This window comes from Mastigoproctus giganteus, chromosome 7 (genome assembly GCF_048544385.1).
Source record: "Mastigoproctus giganteus isolate SK-2022 chromosome 7, ASM4854438v1, whole genome shotgun sequence".
NCBI classification, from domain to species: Eukaryota; Metazoa; Arthropoda; class Arachnida; order Uropygi; family Thelyphonidae; genus Mastigoproctus; species Mastigoproctus giganteus.
Window position 1 is genome coordinate 171,914,283 of NC_143581.1, and position 26,910 is coordinate 171,941,192.

The 26,910-nt window shown below is 36.8% G+C and overlaps 1 protein-coding gene across 1 annotated transcript in view; it reads left to right on the forward strand.

Moving 5' to 3' along the window:
* The window catches only part of LOC150083336 (nucleolar protein 6-like), a 485,807-nt gene that overhangs the window by 296,148 nt on the left and 162,749 nt on the right, over positions 1-26,910 (forward strand). The window contains exon 17 of the mRNA XM_090377194.1: positions 17,419-17,582. Within this exon, the coding sequence (XP_090233320.1) occupies positions 17,419-17,582 (164 nt within the window). The remainder of the gene's footprint in view (positions 1-17,418; positions 17,583-26,910) is intronic.

Consider the following 26,910-nt stretch of genomic DNA (forward strand, 5'->3'; position numbering starts at 1 on the left):
TCTAAATTTTCCTCAGCGACTACAAAATGGGATATACAAGTTTTCTACAAACATGAGATTGCCATCAATGTATGTTTTATCCTGCTTGTTTTGGCTCTGAGAGTTACTGGATTCTTGTTTTTTCTGGAATTTGGAGCACTAGTGTTAAAATATACTAAAAACATGACGATAAGACACGTTATTAATTCAATTGCCTCTTTTCTACTCTTCCACCTTCAAATGAAGAAAGTTCATCTGAAAGTTTCTTCTACAGATACAGTGGCACTCACATTATCAATATCATTATCACTATCATTTGGCACTGTTGTGACTGGTTCCAGATCAATCCAGTTCACCATAAAGCAGGTAGCCTCTGTTATCAACCTTATGTTGAGCAGTAAATAAATGTATCAAATATGAATAAACAGCTGTCTTTCTGTGTCGTCAAAAAGTTGTAGTTCAGAAGAAAAACTTCTAATTGGAAACCTAACTTATATCATACGTATATTAAACCAATATTAAGTAGGCTGATTAGCCCAAAGTGAACTGTATAAAAAGTAGTGATATGAATAATGAATTCACCTATTGGGTGATGTTATCTTATTAAAAGTCATATTAAGTTGACTACATAGACAAACATAGTCATTTATAAAGAGTAAGTTCAAATGTTATTGTAACTGGAGAAACAATAGTTTTTTCAGGTCAACGTTAAAACATTAACAGAGTAGTGTTAATTTATAAAACTATTACAAGGTTTCAATAACTGTGTGGAAAAGGACGTGCCATCTTTATTACATTGTAATTAATTTAAAGAAGTCATCTTAATAGGCCACAGCAGCACAGTAATTAGCTGATGCTTAACTGTTTGTGGAAAAATGCCCTGCTTTCCTGTTTTCTCATCATGGCCCCACAGGCTATGATGAATGTGGTGGAGTACACATCACTTTGATGCTGTTAGAGCCATTCTTTTAACACTTTATCTACAGATGCATTTTTTTGCTTGGTGTAGAGTTTCCTATCTGCCATGAACTTTTACATCATTATCACTACTTTTTAAACAGTTAATCTTTTTGTGTTTTCAGATCATAACCAGTTGATGAGGTGATACTGTATTTGCCACATAAAATTTTTTTGATGCACCTTTATCCAGATGTTTTAGTTACATCACTTTGTCCTGTACTGAGTGACATAACTTGTTTCTGACACTACCCCCTCCTCCAAGTGTCATCATGCAGGTCTTTTTTAATTAATGTTTAGGGATATAGTATACAGTTAACAATACACTCTAAAGTAAAGGAATACAATACAAACTGTATTTAATTATAGCTAAGAAAAGGCACTCTAGTAGATACGTAGGCTCATTTTATAACAAGCTGAAAACATTGGTTATTTTAGTTACAGGGCAGAAGGCAGCAGTCTGGGGAACTACATGGTGCTTATTTTAAATAATTTGTTTCAGAAGTAATATAGTAGCATGAGAATGTTAGCCCGAACAGTAGAGATTGCTACTATTCAGGGCATTCCAAATAGAGGGACACCAGATAAATAATTCAATACAACATAACATAATACATAACACAATACTGTATGTTATGTATTGTATTAGTATGTTTATTTTTGTACAATGGCTACTGTGGTCATAAACATCTGACGTGTGAATGTCAGATGTTTTTGAATGGAAATTTCTTCTATTTTGCTATATTTGGTGGCTCCTGGTGCCAAGCAACATTACTGCGCCTTATAGAGTGATCTTGGCAAGTAATTAAAGTTATTTTTAAGTTCCCATCTTTCTCTCAACAGTCTTATTTAAAACAGTTCTATACTTGAAAAACTAAAAGTTAGAACACAGAAAGGAAACTCACCTTTCTTTATCTTTTTTTTTATATATATATTTCTAGTTTCCACTAACCAACTAACCCTTGAACCGCTTGGCCTCATAGCAGCACTTCTCCTGCCTCCCCCTGGCAGGGCCAAAACCCTTGGCAGAAAAGTCCTCTTGCCAAGGGCAAAAAGGAGCAAACATGGCAAACACAGACCATGTTTCTGCTACTCAAACTAGCAGAAACTAGATCAAGTGAATTCATGTACAGCTAAGCGACAAAGGACAGAGGCTCTCTCTCTCTAGCCGCACCACTGTTTCTAGTTATTCATTCTAAGAATCAGCAATCGGAAGTTTGTCACCTTTCAGAATTCATAGCTAGTTCCCCTAAAACAGTCAGAAGACTAAAATCAGGGGATCTACTAGTAGAGATGACAAATCAAAAACAAGCAGAGCATCTAATAAAAGCAAGAACTTTCGGAGAAATTCCAATAACAGTTACTCCTCATTCCACCCTGAATACCTCTAAAGGAGTAATTTACAGAGTAGGATCACCTCAATGTTCCCAAAGATGAGATAAAAGAAGAGTTGAAAGACCAAGGAGTTATTCAAGTGAAGAAAATAACAATTAAAAGAGAAGGAGAAATTATCCCAACAAGAAATATAATTCTAACTTTCAACACTCAAAAACCACCAAAAATAGTAAAAGCTGGATATCTAAACTGCCCACTGAGACCATATACTCCAAACCTTGTCCAATGCTTTAAGTGTCAGAGGTACGGACACTCTCAAGCAGTATGCAGGGGCTTTTCTATCTGTGCAAAATGTGGATCATGAGAGCATACACAACACAGCACAGAATTCAAGATGCCCAAACTACAGAGGAGAACATAATGCCTACTCAAAAGCATGTGAAGAATGGAAGAGAGAAAAGAATACAGAAATATAAAGTAGAAAACAATGTAACATACCAAGAAGCAAAAAAAATATAATACAACCACAACGAACAAATAGACCAATGTAGGCACAGGTAATGCAAACTTATAGGACAATAGAAACACAGACAGGAACACTTATAGGACAATAGAAACGTGTAACAATCCCATCAAAAAAATCCATGTCAGACTGGGCACATTCTCTGCTTATTGAACCAAAACAAAAACCTGAGCAGGCAGTAAACACTGCCATTACGATACCGCCAACTAGAGAAACCACCAAATCTACAAAACAAGTCAGAACCGCTGAAATAAATGAAATAAAATGGACAACATGGAAGTAGAAGAAAAGAACCAGACAGAAAAAACAATACTAGAAATTTTTGCAGAAAGAGAAGAGATGGATATTGGAAAGCCATACTTTCCTAAAAAAAGGAAGATAAAAAACAAAGAATCCAAAAACAAGAAAACAAGCCGGAAATACTATCAAAACCAAATAATGAATATGTTTTTACATCGGAATTGTAGAGGACTCCACAGAAACTTCGAGTATATCCACGATCTCTTAGCACAGTACAATCGGATTATTCTATTTTTGCAAGAAACGTATCTTAAACCTCAGAATAACATATCACTAAAACATTACAATATATACAGAAAAGACAGAATTACAAGCAGCACAGCACATGGTGAAGTAGCAATCCTAGTAAATTCCAGTATACCAGCTCAACAGATTCCTTTGCAGACTAATCTAGAGGTTATAGCAGTACGGATTGCAGTAAACTTTCATGTGACAGTTGCCTCCATCTACCTACCACCAAACCAAGATATAACCTATACAGAACTAGAAGACCTAGTAGTTCAATTACCAACTCTTTTATGTATCATGGGAGATATGAATGGCCATCATCCTCTATGGGGAAATGAAAATATAGATAAAAGAAGTCAAATTCTAGAGAAACTACTTGATAAGCTCAATTTAATACTCTTGAATGACAGGCACCCACATATATATGCCTAACCACAGGAACTAGCACAGCTATAGAATTTTCTATATGCACTCCATCAATATACCCCCACTGGAGTGGGCAGTTCGTAATGATCCACTGAGTAGTGATCATTATCCAATAAGGATTACTTTAAATGAACCTATCCCTTGTCAACCAGAAAGAGCTCCAAAGTGGAGATTAGATAAGGGAAACTGGGCAAGATACAAGCAGCTGGCAATATTAGAACAGCAACAAATCCAACAGGTATCATCTGACTCTGCAGTGAAATACATGACTGACAAACTCCTCCAGGTTTAAAAATTAACAATACCAAAAACTTCATCAAAATTTCCCATATATCCAAAGCCGTGGTGGAATGATGCATGTTCTCTAGCAAAATGCAAAAAAATAAAAGCATGGAATATTTTCCAAAGGCACTCTACCACAACCAACTTGATACTTTTCAAAAAGGTAAGCGCTAATGTCAGACACATTACTGAGATTAGTAAGAAAGAATCTTGGATCCATTTTGCATCTACGATTACTAGGAAAACAGACAGCCGGAAAGTTTGGGACAAAATAAATAAAATAAACAACAAATATCAAAGAATTTCTTCTTTTATAAAATGGAATGGACAAGATATAGCTAAACCTAAAGTCATAGCAAAATGCTTTTGGCAGAACCTTTGAAAAAATATCAGATAGCATGAGGTAGCTTTCCAAAAACATAAAGCCCATGCAGAAACATATAAATTGAATCTCTCTAGTAAAAACAAAGAATCCTATAACCAACCTTTCACCCTCAGAACTTTATAAAGCCATTTCACAGACGAAACAAAGTGCAGCAGGTCCAGATGAAATAGTATTCATGATGGACAAAAATTAGATGAGAAATCATTTATATCATTACTCCTCTTATAATAGAATATACCTAGAAAATTCCTTTCCGAATCAATGGCACCACGCAATAGTCTTAGCCTTTCCAAAACCAGATAAAGATCCCACAAATCCAAATCACTATCGCCCAATAGCCTTAACTAGCTGCCTTGGAAAAATACTTGAAAAAAATGGTAAATGCCTGACTAATGTGGTTTTTAGAAACCCATAACCTAATAAACTCAGCCCAATGTGGTGTCAGAAAGAACAGGTGCACTCTAGACTTAATAATAAAAGCAGAAAACAACATAAGAAATGTCTTCATAAGAAAACAGCACTTAGTAATGATATTGAAAAGCATATGACACAGCATGGTGATATGGAATACTTAGAGACATTTATAACTTTGGAATGAGAGGACATATATATCTATCTAACAATGTATGTCCGAAATTTTTTTGCAACAACGAACTTTCCAAATTAAAATATTAACCACGCTATAGGAAGTCTTTGTGCAGCAAGAGAGAGAGAGAGAGTACCACAGGAACTCAGTGCTACCCTGTTTGCCATAAAAATCAATTCAAATAGCTAACAAAAGTACCGAATACCATAGATGCAGTGCTTTATCTTGATTATTTATGCATTTCTTGTCAATCACAAAACATGCAAACAATAGAGCTTCAACTACAAACAACAATTAATAAAATAACTGCATGGACCCAGACCCAGAATTAAAGCTAGAAGAAAAAGTAATCCCAATAACATCGAGCACAAATTTTCTCGGATTAACCCTGGATAAGAAACTGACCTTTTTAGATTACATAACGCATCTTAGAATAAACTGTCTAAAGAAATTAAATATTCTGATAGCCATATCTGCATAAAATTGGGGAGCAGACAGGGTACACCTTGTTACATCTGTATAGAAGCTTGATAAGATCCAAAATCGATTATGGGGCACCTGTTTACGGCTCTGCAAAGCCAAGTGCATTAAGATGGTTAGACCCTGTACACCATAGTGCACTGCACATAGCCTTGGGAGCATACCGTACTTCTCCAGTTCAAAGTCTCTATGTTGAGGCTTATGAACCACCACTTCACCTCAGAAGACAAGAACTCCTTCTACCTTACGCAGCTAAAATAAAGTATTTTCCAAACCACCCTGTGTTTGGAACATTATATACACCAATATGGGAAAATATGTACAGAATACACCCAACAGTTAACAAACCACAAACATACGCATCAAAGAGCTACTTCCAATTTGGTCTCTTGATTTCAGCAAACTAGCTAGCATATAAAATGCACCAAGACCCCACCCCAGAGGGGAGAATAATATCACCAATCTGTGATACCTACTTCCTCTCTTGGGAAAGGCATTCCCTACCAGGAAGCAGCTTTCAACAACTACATGCTGCATATCTAGAGAAATATCCACAATATACACAAATATATACGGATGGATCGAAAACCGATACAAAAGTAGGTGCACCATCAGTTTTCTTTGATACTACAATAACCCAAGTTCTCCCAATAGAATGTAGCATCTTCACAGCTGAACTACAAGCAGTGAAGTTAGCACTAGACCAAATATTGCAGTGTAATGCAAGCAATACAGTGCGACACAAAGAATTTCCATCCAACTCTGAGACAAATCCAAGTCACCCTTAAAAGAAAACAAAATGTTACCTTTTACTGGATTCTTGGACATATGGGAATTAAAGGAAATAAACAAGCAGAGTATGCAGCAAAAATGGCAACAGGCACCCTTTTTTCAACCAACAGAGTATGCAGCAAAAATGGCAACAGGCACCCTTTTTTCAACCACCAAAGTACCATTTACAGACTACAGACGTAGTATCAAAGCGAACAGCAAAAAACAATGGCAAAGAATATGGAATGAGCAAACTCATAATAAACTTTTTCAAATTAAACCAGTTTTAAAGCAGTGGAAATCCAGTGAAAGAGATGTCTGAAAAGAAGTAACCCTTGTCAGGTTACGGATAGGGCACACATACCTAACCCATTCCTATCCACTTAAAGCCGAAGAACCGCCTCAGTGCAGTCAGTGCCATCTACAACAAGCAGTTAAACGTTTACTCCTAGTTTGTTCAGCCTTTATAAACGAAAGAAAAGTAGCTTTTAGGTCAGTAACTAAAATTCAAGCTGCTCTAGCTTTGGAAAACATTTTAAGTGAAGAAAATAATATAAGAGAAGTTTTTCACTACCTAAAATTAATAGACTTATATAATCAGATTTAAAACACAAAAATCACTGCAAGTCAATGAATCCATTTGAATTCCATCTCTTCATAAAGTCAGGTATTACTTAGATCTAAAATTTGAAAGAAACCAGACTAGGAAAGCAAAACTGAGAGGTGCATTATGGCCACAGAAGCCTATGTGCCAACAACTAATAAATAATAACAACAACAGCAGCTATATTTGGTAGAGTAGATATATTGCCTCTGCTGTGTTTACAGTGTATTTGATTAAAACAAACATATTTAATTTAGTTTTGTACTTGCATATTCAATCTGTTTGTTTAAACTTGATATTATGATTCTCCTGGAAACCATCATAAAGTAAACAAGAATGAGTGGAATTCTGAAATAATAAACATTTTGTGCTATTTCACATCAGAAAGTTTATGGTTTTTTCATTTTCATAGAAAAGATGCTCATTGGGAACCTATATACCTAGGCATGTACATTTGTATAATAACTGGCTTATACCTCATTTTCATGAATATTTCATTGATTTCATCTTTCATCAAAGCCACATACTTCCCACTTTCGTGTGAACTTGCAAGAATATCTCAGTTATACCCTACTGTATCAGTAAATGGGGCATATAATTCTGTTGGCTCCTAGGTCTCCTGACCTAATGCCATTCCCAAACTAAAACACAGAATTGCTGAGGCAGTGTCATTAATTATGCAGATATGCTGGTAAAGGTCTGGGAAGAAATGAACAATAAAAACTGACATTTGCTATGAAACTCATGGTGCTCATTTGACACCATGAGTCTCATAGCAAATGTCATAATTTGCCATGAGTCTCATAATTGCTAATTTTGATTTTTACAATGTTTTGAAACTGTTTACTTCTTCTCGAATCACCCCACATTATAGCCATTGTGAAGTGTAGTAGCCCAGCCTTTTTTCATCCCTCCCCATCCACATTTAAATTTGAGCAAACCACCATGTAATATACTGTCAATTCCAGTTATTTGGGACACATCGGAACTAGTGCATTTTGACCTGATTAAGCGGCTGCTACAGTTATCCGAAGTTTCACGTAAAAAAAGTTAAAAATACAATGGGCCCCCGCTTTACAATTGCTTCACTGTACAATCAAATCATGTTACGATGGAGTCACCATAGTAAAGTACTGTTCACTATACAATGTGTAGTAAGTGCCGATCATTGTGATCATGTTTATGAATTGAATTTTAATTCTATTAACCAGCGATTCTAATTAGCGAAAATAGGAGGAATATTATCCACAGGCTATAAAAGTAAAGATATATTAAGCACAAATTTACCCTTTATTACCTTACCAATTAAAATATTAAATGATACGTGATAATTGGAATAATTAATATGTACTGTAATATGTACATACTAACTACTTGACATTTGTGGGTATAGGTATAGGTATATTTGGGTCTAATGGCTCCTGGAATTTCTCCCATCTCCGCATATGTACACTGTATCGGACAAACCAGGGATTTAAAAGTATATGGGTCATGTGGTATGTAGCATGTTGTGCCCTTGTTCATCCGGCCTGTTAGCCGCCGGGCCCCTAATGGAACCCGTCATTACCATACCTCGCCACGGGGAGGCCAGCTGGGTGTTACCTACATAGTACTCTGGCAGGTCCTGCCACCTACTTTCCTGGGATTTCAGTGGCTAGAACCTAAAAAAAAAAAAAAAGTGCTGTTTGCGGTTAGTTATTAGCATTTGTTAGAATAATTTAGATGCTTGCGAGGGGCTATACACTGAAATAATATTTTCTATATGCCTAAATGGGTCGGGCAGGAAATTTTGATGTAGTTAAATTTGGACGAGTGGAGCTGAAAACGCTGTGAAAGTCAACAGTAAAGGGGGTGTGAAGACTGGAGGGAAGAAAAGGAAGTAAGGGGGCCAATAGAAAGGATGGCCCCACGATTGCAGTGGAGCAGGCCCATGCTCCACCAGAGGAAAGAGATTTGGGGAAGGGAAGAGTGGGGGCAAAGCCCTCTCTCCCCACGGGAAGGGAAAGAAAGCACCGTTCAAGAGAGAAACAGTGTATGTTGAGTCATATGACAACCTTGGATGTCCTTTAGTCCAGGTGCCCAACAGGACAAGATGGTGTTCTTCTGGTCTTCTGTGGTGTCTTTGAACAAGTTGAGTCAGAGTCTTCGTTGTGTTTCCATTACTCTAGTAGTAGTAGTAGTAGTGGCACATGATGCAAGAAAGCAAGTGTAGGAGCTTATGCAGCATCAGCCAAAAAAAAAAAAAAAAAAAAAAATCATCACACCATTCCCTCCAAATGCCTGTCCAGTTCCTCCTTAAATTTATTTAACCTATCAACTTCCACAACGACAGATGGAAGTTTGTTCCAGCAATTAACCACCCGCTGGCTAAAGGCAAATTTCCGCACATCTATTCTACATCTGTCCTTTCTTAATTTGAACTTATGTCCCCGTAGGTTCGTAATCTGAACAAGTAGAAGGATCCCATCAGCATTCAGCGTGCTCAACCCATTCAAGGCCTTATAGACCTCAATCAGATCACCGCGCAGGTGCCTAGTCTCCAGCCACTGCAATTTGCAGAACTTAAGCTTCTCTTGGTAAGAGAATCCCTTCATTCCCCTCACCAATCGTGTTACTCTTCTCTGTACACGCTCAAGCAAATCTACATCCTTCCTAAAATGAGGCCTCCAGACCTGTACGCAGTACTCAAGGCGTGGCCTGACCATTGCCTTATACAGAGGGACAATCACCTCCTTTTCCCTGCTAGCAAAATTCCTATATATCATTGACAAAACCCCATGACCTGCCCTAGCAGCCTGTCTGCATTGCTCAGAAAACTTCATATCTGACTGCACAATTACTCCCAGGTCTTTTTCATTTTCTACCACCTTAAGTGTAGTACCACACAGTTGGTACGTTTCTCTGGGGTTACTTCTACCCATATGCAGTACTTTGCATTTGTCAAGGTTGAACTTCAGTTGCCACTTCTTAGCCTGTCTTCTCCCACTTAACCATCCTTTTATCCATTGTAGCAACTTACCCTTAATACCATTCTGCTCCAATTTGTACAGTAGTCTTCCATGCGCAACAGTGTCAAAAGCTTTCCTGAAATCCAAGTATATGATATCAAAATTATTTTTCGCATCCAGTTCCTTTGTGACCACATCATAATAACCAATCAAATTTGTCAGACAAGACTTTCCCTTAACAAACCCATGCTGTGTTTGAATTATTGCTGCAGTCTTGTCTAGATGATCCTGCAATGCATCTTTAACCAGTGACTCCATTATTTTACCCGGAACAGAAGTTAAACTAACTGGTCTGTAATTACTCGTGTCACCCTTCGATCCACCTTTGTGAATTGGGGACACATTTGCACATCTCCAGTCCGTGGGAACCTCCCCTGAGTCCAAGGATGCTCTCATAATTATGGCTAAGGGTTTGCTTAGTTGCTTTGCCGCCTCCTTTAAAATAACTGGATAGATCCCATCCACCCCAGGTGCCTTTCTTATGTTTAACTTCAACAATTTCTCCTCCACTTTGCTCTCAGTTATTACAAAATCATTAAGCACACTGCTACAATTTGATAACCTTCTTCCATTTTCAAACTGTAATAATTCCTCACGTGTGAATGTAGATGCAAAATACTCATTCAGTTTGTTTGCTATCTGAGCAGGATCATCAACAGTCGAACCATCGATGTCAAGTGGACCAATCATATTCATCCCCTTCCTTTTAGAGTTTATATAAGTAAAGAAATCCTTGCTGTTTTTCTTAGCATCCTTTGCCAAAGATTTCTCGTAATCCGCCTTCGCCTGCCGAACCTCCTTTGTGACCTGATTACAGACTAGCTTATATCTGCCACAGGCTTCTGCGTCACCTGATAATTTATATGCATCCCATGCATTTTTCTTCTCTGTCACGAGTCTCATTAGTTCATTTGATAACCATTTAGGCCTAAACCTTGAATGATATTTCTTAATCGGTATATAAAGTCTAGTAGCTTCCACGATTAATTCCTTGAATGCTTCCCACTTAGAATTTACTGTTGGTAACATCGTCAGTTGATCCCACTGTACAGAATTTAAAAACTGTCTGAGACCACTGTACTCCCCTTTACGGAAGCAAAAACCCTTTCCTTTACCCCTGACGGTAGTTACCTCTTTGAGTAAATCCCACTTCAGCACACTGTGATCACTGCCACCTAGTGGTTCCTTTATCTGCAAATTCTTAATACACGAATGATCACTGCTGATAACCAGATCAAGAGTGTTACTTTCTCTGGTTGCCTCTCGAACATGCTGCTGCAGAAAACAATCATCCAATAAATCCACAAAAGTCTGACTGGTGTGTGAGTGACCAACCCACAAGTTCCAGTCAATATCTGGGAAGTTAAAATCCCCCATTATAAGACATTCAGATTTACTGGCCCACTCTATTTCTCTGTACAATTGTTCATTGTACTCATTCAAGTCATTAGGCCTATAACACACTCCTACCCTTATTTTTCCTTTCGCAGTGCTTATCTCGCACCAAACTGACTCAACAGAGCACTGTTTATCTATATTAACTGGGTGCACTTCCTTTGATTTTATGTTTTTCTTAATTAACAGCATAACACCCCCTCCCTTTCTGTCCTGTCTATCCTTTCTGTACACATTGTACTCCCCAAATTCCAGTTCTGCATTCCTTATATCTTTGTGACACCACGTCTCTGCTATCCCAACAATATCCGCCTTTGATGTCTTGACCAACACTTCAAATTCATCAAATTTATTTACTATACTTCTAGCATTGGTATACATGCAAGCATACATGCTCCTATGCCTATTCCTTGTTACCCTAACACATCCCATATACCCAACTATTCCATGATGACTGCCATCCGTCCCTGAAACCCCCAACACCCCTCGCTCCAGGTCGCTTCTTATTCTAATAGAAGTTGTGCAAGAATCACCTTCACCTCTGCCTGCGGTTACTGTTAAACTATTAGTCTTTGTATCCCCCCAAACTAGCAGTTTTCCGACCCACCTAACACTGCCTCGATAGCATCAGCAAATATTCTTGCACTCTTTCTATTTAAGTGTATCCCATCCCTGTAGAAGCAATCTCTCCTGTTAACAAGTACAGTCCAGGCTGAAAAAAATTCTACCCCTTGAGCCTTGCACAATCCTTCCAGGGCCGAATTGATCGACAAGGCTGTCATCATGTACTCCCTCCTATCGTGTCTGGGCAGAATTGTACACTTTCAAATTCAACCCGATTTCACGGCTTTTTTTCAACAGTGAAATCGGGTTGAATTTGAAAGTGTCTGCAATTCTGGGCCATTGAGGGATGGCTGTTGTCTCGTGATTGATATTGTCCTTTTCATGGATTTGTGAACTTTTGGAATACCTCCTCTCAAGGAGAGGGTAGGGTCCGTTGTCTTGTGAACAGATTTTGCGCAAAAAGTGTGAATGCTTTGTAGGTCTCTTCCTCTTCTAAAATGATGGCCTCCTGGTTTCGAAGAAGCGAGTGAATCTTGGTGTATAGTTGACATCTGAGGTCCTCGTATTGGTCACACTCGTATACCAGGTGCTCCCAGGACTCCTCCTGTCCACAGGAGCACAGCGGAATAGCTGAGAGTCCAAAGTCACATAGCCTCTTTCTAAATGAGCCATGTCCGGTCAATAGGTAGGTAGTTTTGAGTCCGGGCGAAAACCAGGCTGGGGAGAGTGGATAAACTTGTCCTACATCCGGTATAAACTTCTTAGTAATGGAGCCTTTGTTAGTGAGGTTCCAGCGATTTTGCCATAGTGATTTCACGTGTTGCAAAATCCGTCTGTTCCTCACGGTTTTGGAGTTTGTTGGATCTGTGGTGAATCCTATATGAGAGACTATTTTTCCTTTGGAATGTTGGTACAGCAACCCCCAGCACGCAATCTCCAAATCCAGAGGAAGGCATCCCGCCAGGACCTGGAGCACGTGAGTGCTCACAGTGCAGCAAGCTCTTGTCATTATGAGTAATATCGATCGGTGTGTCATCTCTAGTTTTTTCTTGTTGACAGCTGTGCTAGTCTTTGTGTACCAGGCCCCAGCTGAATAGGCTAGTGCTGGGACATTTTGTGGGTGGGGGTTAAAATTTAAAATAGTAAAAAGATAAGCAATCAATAACAAAGAACACAGCACACAAATTGCAAGTAACACATACGCGCAAGTGAGAACGGAGTAACAACTTACGAAGCTTTAAAAATAGGAATGAAGAGAAGATTCTGAAAATTTATTTTTTTATATGATTGAAGATTTCATGGAAGTAAACACATTTCACCATAATAACCCACAGAATTCCAGCTGTCGGTATTATTGCAAATTCAATAAGATAGAGTTTACCATCCATTTATGAAAGATTGCATTAACAGAAAAGCCCAATAAACAGGTGACTGCTAATTGTTTTTATTGTTTTATGGTTGTTACCTCCAGAAATCCGACCGAACCACATGGTTCAGTCGGAGACAATCGTAGGGTAATCTCCAGTGCTGCAGCCTCCTGCTCCAATTAAACGGCATGTTGTCCTAATTGACCTTGGATATTTTCTCAATTAGGTTCTGTTTTTTAAGATTTTCCCCAAATAAACGGCTGCCCCGATTAACCATTGGCCCAAATAAACAGAATCCACTGTATATTCTGTTTTTTGATGAGATACTTAACCCATTAGTAGTGGTACTGCCCCTTTTTGTAACGTGCTATCCCATCACCTGACAGGCCCAGAATTTTAATAACTGGTTGTTTTTTTTTTTTTTTTTTCAGCACTAAAAATGCTCATTAGTTTTAATCAAATGAAATGTTTATTAGTTAAAGTTGAATTTTCAGAAAATATGTTGATAACATAAAATAGAAGGATGTAACATATGAGTTTGTAACAGCTTTAATTGCTTGGAACTTTGACAGCACTCCAACACAAACAAATTAAGCCAGTATTTATACAGGAAGGAGGGGAGGGAACACTTCGAAATTAGCATAGTAATGGTATTTGCCATGCACTGGCAAAAAAAAAAAAAAAACCCAACCAAGTAGATAAGAAAATACAAATCATATGCCTCCCTCATCGCACAGGTAACTATTCGGTTGACCTTAGAATTTATTCAAACTGTCAGCCCCAACTACTTGCGAAGGCAACCTGTTCCAGCAATCATCGACTCATTGGCTAAAAGAAAACGTCCTACAATCTGACCTAAACCCCTGTAATTTGAATTTATATCCCCAACTTCTGGAATTCTCTATAACAGTGAAAATCGTGCCTTTATTCATTTACTAACCCCTCTCAGAGGGGTTAGTAAAATCATTAATAAAACCAATAAACCTCAATCGGGTTATCTCTGAGGTGCCTCGTTGGCAAGCTCTGTAGCCCACATAATTGGAGTCTTCTCATACAGTCATCCTTTACCAATCTCACCATTCAAGTTGCCCATCTTTGGATCCTTTTAAGAAGCTTGATGTCTGTCTTCAGATGAGGTCTCCATACCTGAACACAGTATTCCGAATGTAGTCTTACAATTGCCTTATACAGTAGGATTATGACCTTCCTATCTCTGCAGGAAGACATTTGATAAATCTCGATAGGACACCATGGGCTTTCCTGGCTGCCTATTCACTCTGTTCAGAAAAATTCTGCCCATATTGTAAATCCTAGATAACTTTCCTCTTCTACTGTTTTTAATTCAACCCCACAAAGTGTATAATTTATTTGAGGGTTACTATTCCCCAAATGTAAGACCTTGAATTTCACAGCATTATAAAACATAGCTGCCATTTCTCTGACCATCTTTGAAGTCTGTTCAAGTCATTCCGAAGGCACACTGGTTGGCTCTGATAATTAACGACTCTGCCAATCGTTTCATCATCTGCAAATTTTGGTTGATGTCATTTATGAAAACGAGAAACAACAGTGGTCCAAGAACCAATCCTTGAGAGATCCCAATCCTGATGTTACACCACTCTGAAGAATATCCATTAATTGCATTCCTCTGCCTTCTTCCCTGCAGCAGTCCATCTTAGAATCTTACCAGTAATCCTAACCTGTTCAAGCTTATGTAGTAACCCCTAATCCCTGATGAGGGACCAAGTCAAATGCTTTTCTAAAATCCAAATAAATCATGTCAAAATATCATACTAAGTTCTTTTCTTTTAGGATTACAAAATTTAAAACAAAAAATAAAAATAAGTAATCAATAACGACAAACACGGCACACACAAATTTCAAGTGAGATACGAAGTAACAAGTTTATAAAGCTTAAAAAATAGGAATGAAGAGAAGATTCTGAAAATTTATTTGTTTTTTTTTCTATCACTGAAGATTTCAGTGAATTTCACCATAATAACGTAAAAACCCATGGAACTCCAGCTATCGGTATTATTGCAAATGCAATAAGATCGCTTTTACTACCCATTTATAATAGATTGCACTAACAGAAATGCCCAATAAACCGGAAACTACAAATTGCTTTTATTGTTTTATGGTAGTGACCTCCAGAAAGGTGCTTTAGTAAAATGTGAGCTTGCGTGAGATGATAATAGTGTGTTTCTGCCTTAACCCTATGAAGTTCTTTTCAGAAAATTTAATTTTGACCATTATCACGGTGCCGACTGAGAGAATAAGAGACAGCGGTACTAGTAAATCTCCCAAGAAAAGGAAAGTAATCAATTTGGATCAGAAAATTAAAATAATAAGGATGTATGAAAATTGTCAAACGTTAACAAGTATCACGTGGAATTTAGATTTGTCAAACGTTAACAAGTATCACGTGGAATTTAGATTTGTCAATGTCAACAGTGAACACAATAATGAAGGAAAAAGGCAGAATAGAAGAAGCAGTGAAGGGATTGGCACCAGTGAAGTCAACTATAATAACCAAGGCTACGAAATACATATCAGTACAATACAATAACATGCGTTTTTCCTTCCTTTTATGTTTTTTTCTTATGTGCCACTCCAGCTACTTCACCGCTGCCCCCAGATAAAGTTTTTAATTGAACTAATTAAAAATATATAACTATTTTTCTTTATTCTTCTGAGATATTATGTGGTTTTTGTAATTTTGGCATATAAGGAATACAGTAGCAGTATTTTATTAGTCATTCCCGAGTTACGTAAAACTCGGCTTACATAAGAAGTCCTGGAATGTATGTCAGGGCCTTACTGTATACATAACCTGCAATTCATCAACTATGTCAGTTCCCCACTTTCACAAAGTTGTAAGATGTGACAATCTGTGGCTTCCCCATCTCCCCTCTTGTTGAAGAATGATATTACTGACATGATGCATACTGCCTGTCAGAATAATGTTTTGGTCTTTTTTGGTAATAATGTAAGATACTTTTGTAACAGCTTTCTAGAATGCAAATGGAATGGGGTTAATTGATGTACTGTTTTTGGCCACAAACTCTGCTGGAATTTCTTATCTTTCATGAAAATTCTCATGTAGGTGTGTGGTGAACTTTGAGAAGCTTTTGGATAGACATGCATTGTGATGAAAAGCAGTGTTTCGCTGCATGACGAATGGTACTCGGCTGGACACAACGGACTAATGTAATCTACTTGCTTTGAACAACTCAGCCTTCCTAAGGCAAAAAACAATATAAACAAATTTAAAAAAAAAAAGCACATACAAGACAAAAGACATTATTGGGAAGGTACAAAAATAATCAACTATTAATCCCAAAAAAACAGTGGGTCACCAGGATTAAATATTTTTCCCTTGGCCCTGTCAGGGGACAGGATGTAGCAGCTGGCCATGAATCAATAAACAAATCTATGAGAATAAATTGCTAGTTTAAGTTCTTGAAATCATATTGGCTTTACAAGTATTTAAAGCTGGAAATTAAAGTTTATTCTTTGACTTAAACAGAATTGGTGTGATGTTTTTTAAACAATCAACTTATTCTTTAATTTTATTTCTACATAGAGATGGTGTAAATACAGTGGTTTAATAGACTGTACAGAGAGGTCTTAAAAGAGATATTGCTTTTAATTGTTTCCAGGAATAATATTGCATATTAATTAAATTTAATCAATTGATTATTCAATTTTAATCATGTCCTTAAATAAGACATTTTCTTTACTGGTGATAGCCATCAAGAAATGGGTGATCACAAAACTTCATACACCAAAATAAATATTTATTAAAATATCTATTTTGGTGTGAAATGTTGCAATCATGCATTTCTTGAAAATTAGTTATTAAATTTAACTTTTTTAAAAAGAATGTAAAAATAAAAGGAACAACTTGACATCTTATGCCTATTTCACCAAGAACCGATGAGGGTTGAGAAATATTAGATCATGGCCCATACCAAACCTTCACTTTGGTATGGGCCATGATCTAATATTTTTATTTTTATTTTAAAGAATGCTATATTGATAACTGAGATCTTCATAGATCTCGGTGTTGTCAGTAATGAATATGATGGAACTAAACCCTATAAAGGAGAATAATTAATAAGATCTCTAGTTAATGTACTTTTCTTAATTCTTATTATGTATTAATATAAGATATAGGAGATTAACTATTATCAGATATTTTAACATTTTTCCCCCCTTTTTGTAGAATGGCTATGTATTTAGGATTAGTGTAGCTTGCCATAAAGAAATTACATTGCTTAAACAAATAAAATCCCCAGGAAATATTATAAAAGTAGAAGACACAGAAGAGTCACAAAAATTAGAATATGTCACTGAAATTATGCCAAAACTGAGAAGCACAGTTCTCGGGTAAGTCTGCTTTAATCAATTTAACATTTTATTAAATTAAAATATTTCAGCAATAAATACTATAGCATTGATAATAATGGAGTGAAATGAGTGCAACTATTCATAATGAAGTGTCAGTCCCTTTGATGCTGTGAATGAGAGGGTAAAGCCTTTCAGGAGTAGTAATCAAGTACAGACACAGTCAATAATTGGTTGTAAATCAGTTAACAGTAGACTTGCTTATAACTAAATGGGGACTCGTGGAATGAGACCATCTTCTGATTATGGCCTTAATAATGGATACAGCAAATTATCTAAGATCTGAACAAAAAGGTGGCACAAGCCTGGTGATGCTCATGGCATCCCTTCTGTCTTCTCAACTCTCACATGAGATTAGAATACTGTATGCTCCAGTAAGCCTTTTTGTTTGGGATTACGATCAGACATAATAAAATGAATAAAAGTACATTTAGCTGCAGATCATTTTTTACTTATTATCATCGGACTTAAATTTCTGCAGATTGTAATTTTCAGGAAGTATGGGAGAAGAGAAGTAGAATGGGTAAATAAAGAAGAAAAGTTTGTTCAGTGGATTGGACATACACTATACTGCATTGTTATTAGAAGGAATGTTTTGGAAAGCCTTTGCAAGAGTACATAAAGAATGCTGAGAACATCTTGTCTCCTCTCTGGCTGGTACCCTTCTGGCTTGCATGCCATACAAGGGACGATTGTAACTTGCAATCATCTGAAAAAAAATAAAATAAAAGAAATAAATAATAGTTCTTTCCAAGAAAGAATTAGTTTTTTTTTTTTTTTTTGGATTGTATTTTCTTATACAAATCTCATCCCTCTAAATGTGCACGTTGCAGGGTAGACAAGACAGTCTCAGCAGTATTCTTTGTGCACTTTCATGAATGCTTTCCAAAATATTCATTCTCATCAAAGTTAGTGTATTTATAGGATCCAATATTTGTGTAATACATACAATTAAAAGTCCCTTGTATATCACTTTTCACATAATAAGGGAGTTCAGAATTAAACTTTGAATGTTGACTATTTCATGCATGTGTTTAGACTGTTTTAGAAGGAAAAGGTGAAATTACAGATGGTAATTCAGTAAAATAGTACCTGTGGAAAAGGCATGCAGCAGAACCTGAACATCTGGGTGATAGAGAGCAGAGTGAGTTTGTAAGAGAAAGGGATCATTAATTAACCAGTTCTCTCTATGATAGAGTCAGAGGTTTACGAGAGGTTTTTGGGGCATCATCCCTATGCACCAGTAAGCGAAATCAAATTTGCCGTCCCAAAATATTTGGATTAAAAAATAAAATAAGGCATAAATAAAATAGCATTCATTTATTAAAAGAGAAAATAATTACAAAATATTTCACATATAGTATAATGAAACAACAAGCAAAAATAAAATCATTCTGAATTCTGAAAATAAACTTTAAATTCTATATCACAGTAATCGTATTCTATCACAATAATAAAATTAAAGGAAAATTATAATTTAAAAAAAAAATTAGACAAATTTATGTGTCCTTGCTTTAAGAAATGCGAATTTATTAATTATTTCATTTATTTAACCCCAGGGGCTCACATCTGGTGAGTACAGGCCTGGCACACCCAGGGTCCTGAGCTGGATATCATCGTTCTTCTCTTTCTTGGTGATTTCCTTCTACTTCTGACTATTGTTCTTTCTCCTCTCTCTCTCTCTCTCTCGGTAATTCAAATTTTTTTTGGCTGGTGCAGCATAAACCTCAGGCTTCCTTGCACCATATGGCTAATAATAATAATAATAATAATGTTTATTTTTTTCCAAAAGGTCATTTTCTATTGAAATTATTGCCAAATTAGAAAGTCGTTGTTCAGACATTGTCGATCGTAAATAATTTTTGATTAATTTTAATTTTGAAAAACTCCATTCACTTCAGGCAGCTGAAACTGGTAAAGTTAGAAAAATTCTTAGTGCAACTGCTACATTTGGAAAAGTATCTGTAAAATCATTAAAATATATATTGTAAAAATTCAAATGGAGTAATACAGTATTATCTTTAAGGGTAGCGAAGAAGAATTTATTCATACATCTTAAGGGTTAGAGCGTTGTTGTTATTTTAGGAGCATTAGCAACTAAGGCCATATTGCTCCAGGGATATGTGGTGGTCATTTCCTGACCTTTCCGCATCCTCTGTATTTGGTGGTTACGGGCTTGAACCCCGGTCTAATCAAGAAGCACACTGCTGTTCCTGCCCACCTGACTATGGAGGCACCAGCTTAAGGGTAGTTGTATGTTTGTTATTTGGTTTTTAGGAGCATTAGCAACTAAGGCCATATTGCTCCTGGGATATGCGATGGTCATTCCCTGACCTTTTCGCATCCTCCGTATTTGCTGGTCACGGGCTTGAATCCCAGTCTAATCAAGACTTAAGGGTAGTGAAGAAGAATTTAAGGTGCATTAAATATGAATTATTTGTGTTGTTCACTGTGTTTGGTTTATTGTCTAACCTGCTGTTTGCTCATTCTCATAACCCAGAATCTGGAAATTACCAATCATCAGAGGCCCAATTACAATCAGAATTTATGAAGCTAATAACTATAGAACAATTTTATCAAGTAGGGAATTTGTTTACGGCGTTGAGTGTGCCTTCACAAGGTTCTTTGCATGTGTGCCTTATTTGGGTAAACCACATCTACAATGCACAGACCTACAGGTTTGTGCAGAGCAATATCTGTCGTCGCTCAAATTTACATAGACCGGGCCAGACGGCCATTCAGGCGGCCTGCACTACGTACACACACTCCGATTTGACTGCAGAAACTTCGCCTGTGCTGGCAAGCCGGAGCACCTGTAGGTACCCTAATGCATATGAAATTGGTAGTATTACCTCCAAATTTGGATCCGCTAAAACTGCAAATAACAGAACTCATATCACCAAACCAGCCTCCATGCTAACTATTCAGCCACAGAACTCAGTCAACATTCGCATTCACATAATTACAACACTCAAACATATTCTGCAAAACTGAATTCCAGTTATAAACTATTATTAATACACATATTTAGCCATTGAATGATTTTCCGACTGAACCTCACAGGATAACATGTAAAATTTCCAGCGTGTGCGGGCTAACCATGCACCACGGGTGTTAGAGTTAACGTTATAACACTCAGAATTTATTTTCTGATTAAATGAACCAACTGATGACGGAATTGCAGAAGTCCACCATTAGGACTCTTGGTTCTTCTCATTCTTAGTTTCATAATCGTTAATTTTTATGTATGACGATCCAAGGGGAAAAGAGGACAGTTTTTTTCCCCTGGGGAATTTTTTTATATTTTTTAATTTCCCATTTTAATTTCTTCATTATATTTTAACCATACCATACGGATTAGGAGGTAAGTTTCGTGATATTTATAAGCAGTGCTAAAAAAACTGAAATCGTATAAAGAATTGAAGCTATAAGCATATGCTAACAAATAAGTTGCACATGGTAACACAAAAAATTTACCCTGAGAAAAATTTAAAATACAGTATATAGTACGGTCAGTCCTCGTATAACATGCGTTTACACTACACGAATTCGATCATACATGATTTATAAATAGGGGAACAATGTCATATATAACACGAACCGAATTCACTTGTGCACAATTTGGCTTTGTGTTTACAAGAAATGGCAGTCGAACTCGGGAATCACCCGAACTGAAAGAAGAGAAGTTTCTGAAAATGTATTTGTTTTTCATACGATTGAAGATTTCAGTGAAGTGGAAACACATTTCACCATAATAACATAAAAACCCACAATTGCAGCTATCGGTATTATCGCAAATGCAATTAAATGGAGTTTACTACCCGTTTATAAGATTCCAGCTGGAAATTGTTTTATGGTAGTGATCTCCAAAATGTGTTTCAGTAAAATGTGAGCTAGCATGAGGGGATAATAGTGTGTTTCTGTCTTTGCTGCTTTGTTTATTCAGTCGCTACACGCAGGCAGCTTTGTTTTGTGTATCAAGCATGCCTCCTCATTTTTGTCCTTTTTATATTGAAATTGTGTTTTATTCCCTAAAATGAATAAAATACTTGAGAAAAGTGTGAAAATGAAGCGTGCTGGTGAAGATACTACAGATTCAGAGAGAAAAAGAAAAGCAATACCGATAGACTGTCAAAAATTCTTACTAGGGAAAACTTGTAGCAGCTTCATACAAGTGTTTATGGCCAAAATCACACCGGCCTCCAGCCCACCGGATTTTCCCAGGTAAGGCCAGTTCACCTCTGTCAATAGAGAAAAAAAACAAAATTATGAAACGCTTTGAGAGAAATGAAAGAATATGTGATATTGTGTATATCGCTAAATAGAAAATTTCGCTATAAAGAAGTTCGTAAATTAAACAGAGGTCCTACTTGTATGTGTCAAAAGTTTTTTTGGGACCCTCTTCATCTGTCGCCCGTAAGCGACGCTTACCTTGCCCACCCACTTGCGGCAGCCCTGAGTGAGCAGCTCTTTAGAAGAAAATTAACACCAAGAGCAAAAGAGAAAGCCTAGTTTTTGAATACAGAGGCAGCAATGTTCGTGATATGCCAAGCAGGGTTGGAAGTCAGGGTTATTCCCACTAAAAGACATGACTCTGCCTTGAAATCTGATTGTTGCTGAAGACAAGCATGGGTGCAGTGTACTCGTTTCAGCACAAAATGAGATGGAATTGGATTTTAGAAGATCGAAGTTAACTAAGTATCCATCTTGTCAATGGAGAATTATCTGAAGATCAGCATTAAAGTAAATAATCGTGGTGAAAATTTGAAAGTGTTTGTTCACAGCAGGGATTATTGAAATGGAAAGTGCAGTATATGTACTGTCATCAGTAAAATTGCATATTAGGTCTTCATCCAATAGGCAAAGAATATTAATATAAAAGAGGAAAAAAGTGGTTAAAACAAAAGAGAACCTTGGAGAACTCCAGCATTAGTCGAGAAATTAGCCATCATCTAACATGTGCATTGATTAGTTGAGAATAAACTGGTTACCCAGTTACAAAAATTCAAAGACATTCCATAAGATAAGGCTTGCTAAGGCCTGAGCACAAAACACACTTGAAAATTTGAAAATGCACAGCTGTGTGAAATAATCTACTGTATAAAATAAACTCATACATTTCAACATTATTTTTTTTCCTCTTTTTTTTTTTTTTTTTTTTATAACTAGCAGGTATCTCTCATTTTAAGCAATTTCTGAAAATTATGGAACACAATAAGTGATATTGTGTTCAGGGGAAAATAATGGAATCACTGGTTAAAGAAGCATTGCAGGATCATCTAGACAAGACTGCAGTAATAGTTAAGATACGCCATGGGTTTGTTAAAGGGAGATCTTGTCTGACCAATTTGATTGGATACTATGATGTGGTCACAAAGGAACTGAATGCCAAAAATAATTTTGATATCTTATACTTGGATTTCAGGAAAGCTTTTGATACTGTTGCACATGGAAGACTGCTGTACAGATTGGAGAGGTATGACATTAAGGGTATGTTGCTACAATGAATAATGGCAAGGTTGAGTGGGAGACAACAGAGAGTGGTAATTAATGGACATTGCTCTTTGTGATCAAATGTTATTAGTGGAGTTCCCCAGGGTTTGGTGTTGGGCCCATTGTTGTTATGTATATTTATCAATGATATTGATGAAAGTATATCAGGTTTAATGTCCAAGTTTGCAAAAGTTGCCAGAGTTGTTAATGACAGTAAAGACAGTATGCTACTCCATCCGGATCTAGATAAGTTGGGCAAATGGGCTGAGATTGGTTTGGTTTGGTTTGGTTTGGATTTTATTGGCGCATTAGCATGGGCTGAGAAGTGTCAACTGAAGTTTAACATTGACAAAGGCAAAGTACTGATTATGGGTAGCAATAACCCAAGAGAAACATACCGACTGTGTGGTACTACCCTCAGGGAAGTGGAAAGTGAAAAAGACCTGGGGGTAATTGAGCAGTGCAGATGGGCTGCCAGGGCAGGTCATAGAGTCTTGTCAATGATATATAGGAAATTGACCTCGGGGGCTCACATTTGGTGAGTATGGGCTTGGCACACCCAGGGTCCTGAGCTGTATATCATCATTTATCTCTTTCTTGGTGATTCCCTTCTACTTCTCTCTCTCTCTCTCTCTCTCTCTCTCTCAGTGTAACTCGGGAAATTTTTTTTTTTTTTTTTTGGCTGGTGCAGCATAAGCCTCAGGCTTCCTTGCACCATATAGCTAATAATAATAATAATAATAATAATAATAATAATAATTTTGCTCGCAGGAACAGTGAGGTCATTATCCCATTGTACAACGCAATATACATACAATGTGTACAAGGGCCACACCTAGAGTACAGGTCTGGAGGCCTCATTTTAGGAAGGATGTAGAGTTGCTAGAACAAGTACAAAGAAGAACAACAAGATTGGTGAGGGGAACAAAGGGGTACGCTTACCAAGAAAGGCTTAAGTTCTGCAAACTGCAGTGCCTGCAGAGTAGGCACCTGCGAGGTGATCTGATTGAGGTGTATAAGCCTTGAATGGGATGAGCAAGCTGAATGCTGATGGGATTCTTCCTCTTGCTCAGATTAAGAACTTGAGGGGGGCATAGATTCAAATTGAGGAAAGACGGTTGTAGAATAGATGTGCGGAAATTTGCCTTTAGCCAGCGGGTGGTTGATTGTTGTTGTTTGTTTTTTGGTTTTTAATAGCATTAGCAACTAAGGCCATATTGCTCCGGGATATGCGGTGGTCATTTCTTGATTTTTCCGCATCCTCCGTATTTGGTGGTGACGGGCTCGAACCCCGGTCTAATCAAGAAGCGTGTGCTGCGCACTGCTGCTCCTTCCCACCTGGCTACGGAGGCGCCGTGGTTGATTGGTGGAACAGACTTCCATCTTTTGTTGTGGAAGTTGATAGCCTAAATAAATTTAAGGCTGAGCTGGACAGGCATTTGGAACGAATGGAGGGGTGAAATGAGAGGGTTGGAGGGATTTTTTTTGCTGATGCTGCATAAGTTTGCTTGCATCGTATGCCTTTACTAATGCTAAACCACATCTCAGAAATCATTTGCCATAGGAAATAGCATAACAAAGATGGATTACATCCTAATTTCATTAATTTATTGTTTTATTTATTTATTTTTCTATTTAAAGATACGCTTGTTTGGATTATGAACTCCATAATACAGTAAAAACACTTACTCAGACACTTATGTATGCGCCAAATATCTCGATTTACAATGGAAAATCTGCATTTTTCACTGTATTTAGAAAAAAGGAAAACAAACTCAGAACTTTTTTTTTTAATTGACAAATATGACCATAATTTTTGAGTTAAAAAAGAAAAAAAAATCAAACTTTATTTTGCAATTTTTCATTTTCATTGTACTATATACAATACAGTAAACCCCCGCTATTCGCGGGGGTTACGTTCCTGAGAAATGTCGCGAATACTGAGTTATGGCTCGCATAGTAATAAAGGGGTTCCGTTCCAAAGTATGAAATATATAAGAAACAATTTAATATTAAATGTAATATTTATTAGAAATTTCAAACCAGCGCCTTTGCTAGCTAAAAAACTTATCCCGCCAGTGCTATCACCAGTTTCGCTAAAGTGTTGATAAAGGAGTTTTGCATTTTCACGAATGATGAGTGAACTTAGCGGAATTTTATTTTGAGTTCGGTCTTCTATCCACAGATTTAAAGCCTTTTCCATTTTTTCTAATTTAACAACACGAGTTACAGAGCAAATTTTTGAAGCAATTAGCGCGTTTTCACGGACACTACGGCGGATTTTTTCTTCCGATTTTTTGATTGATCGTACCGTTGACTCATTGATTTTATAATGTTTTGCCACTGAGGAGACACTTTCACCATTAGAAATTTTGTCTTAATAACTCAATTTTATTCGCTAATGTCATCACCTTCTTTGATATTTTCACATTTCTCTTGTTATTCGTAGCCATATTTTTGTACGGGTTAGAAAGAACTCGTCCACAATAAAGTCACTTTCATCCGTTAACACACTCGAAAAAGTCTGTTTTACATTGCAAAACGGTACATTTATCACTTTTGTAAGCATATAAATTTATAAATTGATAAATTTATTCAATTTATAAGCATATAAATTAAAAGTAAACGACGAAAACTTCCATTACAAACGCATAACACATACTGAACAAGGATTAGCGAAAAACATCCACGCTCGCAATTTTGTCACCCCTCTCCCCCCCACTCACTGAGCGCTGTTTTGACCGGGAAAGATAAGTTTAGCCACGCCCATGTTTTTTTATGGCGGATAATATTCACGGCGCTTTAAAATTCGCATTTTTTTTTAGGTTTCATTTTATATTAAATCAGCGACCGCGAATACAGATACCACGAATAGTGGGGGTTTACTGTATATGGCCCATGGATGAAACCCTGTCTCAATTTAGAAAATAGTAAAGATTAATTGAAAACTAATATAATTAAAGTTTTATTTTCAAAGGAAAACTTACATGTTTTTAACTGCTAATTCATTTTACTCATAGTCTAAAAATATAAGCCAAAACACCACCTTCCCCGGCTTTAAATTAATTAAGACCATCTTCTTTGTCAATCACAGGTACAAAAGACCAATGAGAGACAAGAGCAAAGATAACACATTGAACATAAAAACTGGTTGACACAATAAAGCACAATAAAAGGTGTTCATTATACATACAGTAAAAAGAAAAAAGTGTTACTGTAAGTTTACACATTGTACATTGAAGGTGATTTTAATGCTGATATGATCCAATGAAGAGTTACAACTTCAAATAGATAATACATTCATAACAGAATGACTTTATTAATAAAATTTGACAAATTGTAGACTTAATTTGGCAGTCAACAACTTTTTATTGTGAATTCCTAAGACCAAAGCAGGTGTCCTTACACCAGTCAAAAGTTTACTAGATTCAAACACAATTCATAGACAGTAAGTTGACCAACTGGGTTATTGAAGCATTCAGTTAAATCTAATCATATTTGGAGAACCAATTCATCATCCAATAATGCTATTCAGAGCACAGGTTTTTTGAACTAAATTGAATGAATTGAAACAAATTAATTTGAGTAAACACACACACAGTTTCCAGTTTTTAATATGCGAACTTACTAGATGCTATCATGAAAGAAGAAAGAAAGAAAGAATTGATATACAGTGTTTTCTTGGTTGAGGAACTGAAAAGTGCATAAGAAAGGTTGAAATATAACAAGTTATCCCAAGTCATTCTTGGTATTTTACTAACTCCTCATAACAATGCTGTGTGCCAGAGAATATTCGGCCAGCTGATGAATTCAACTG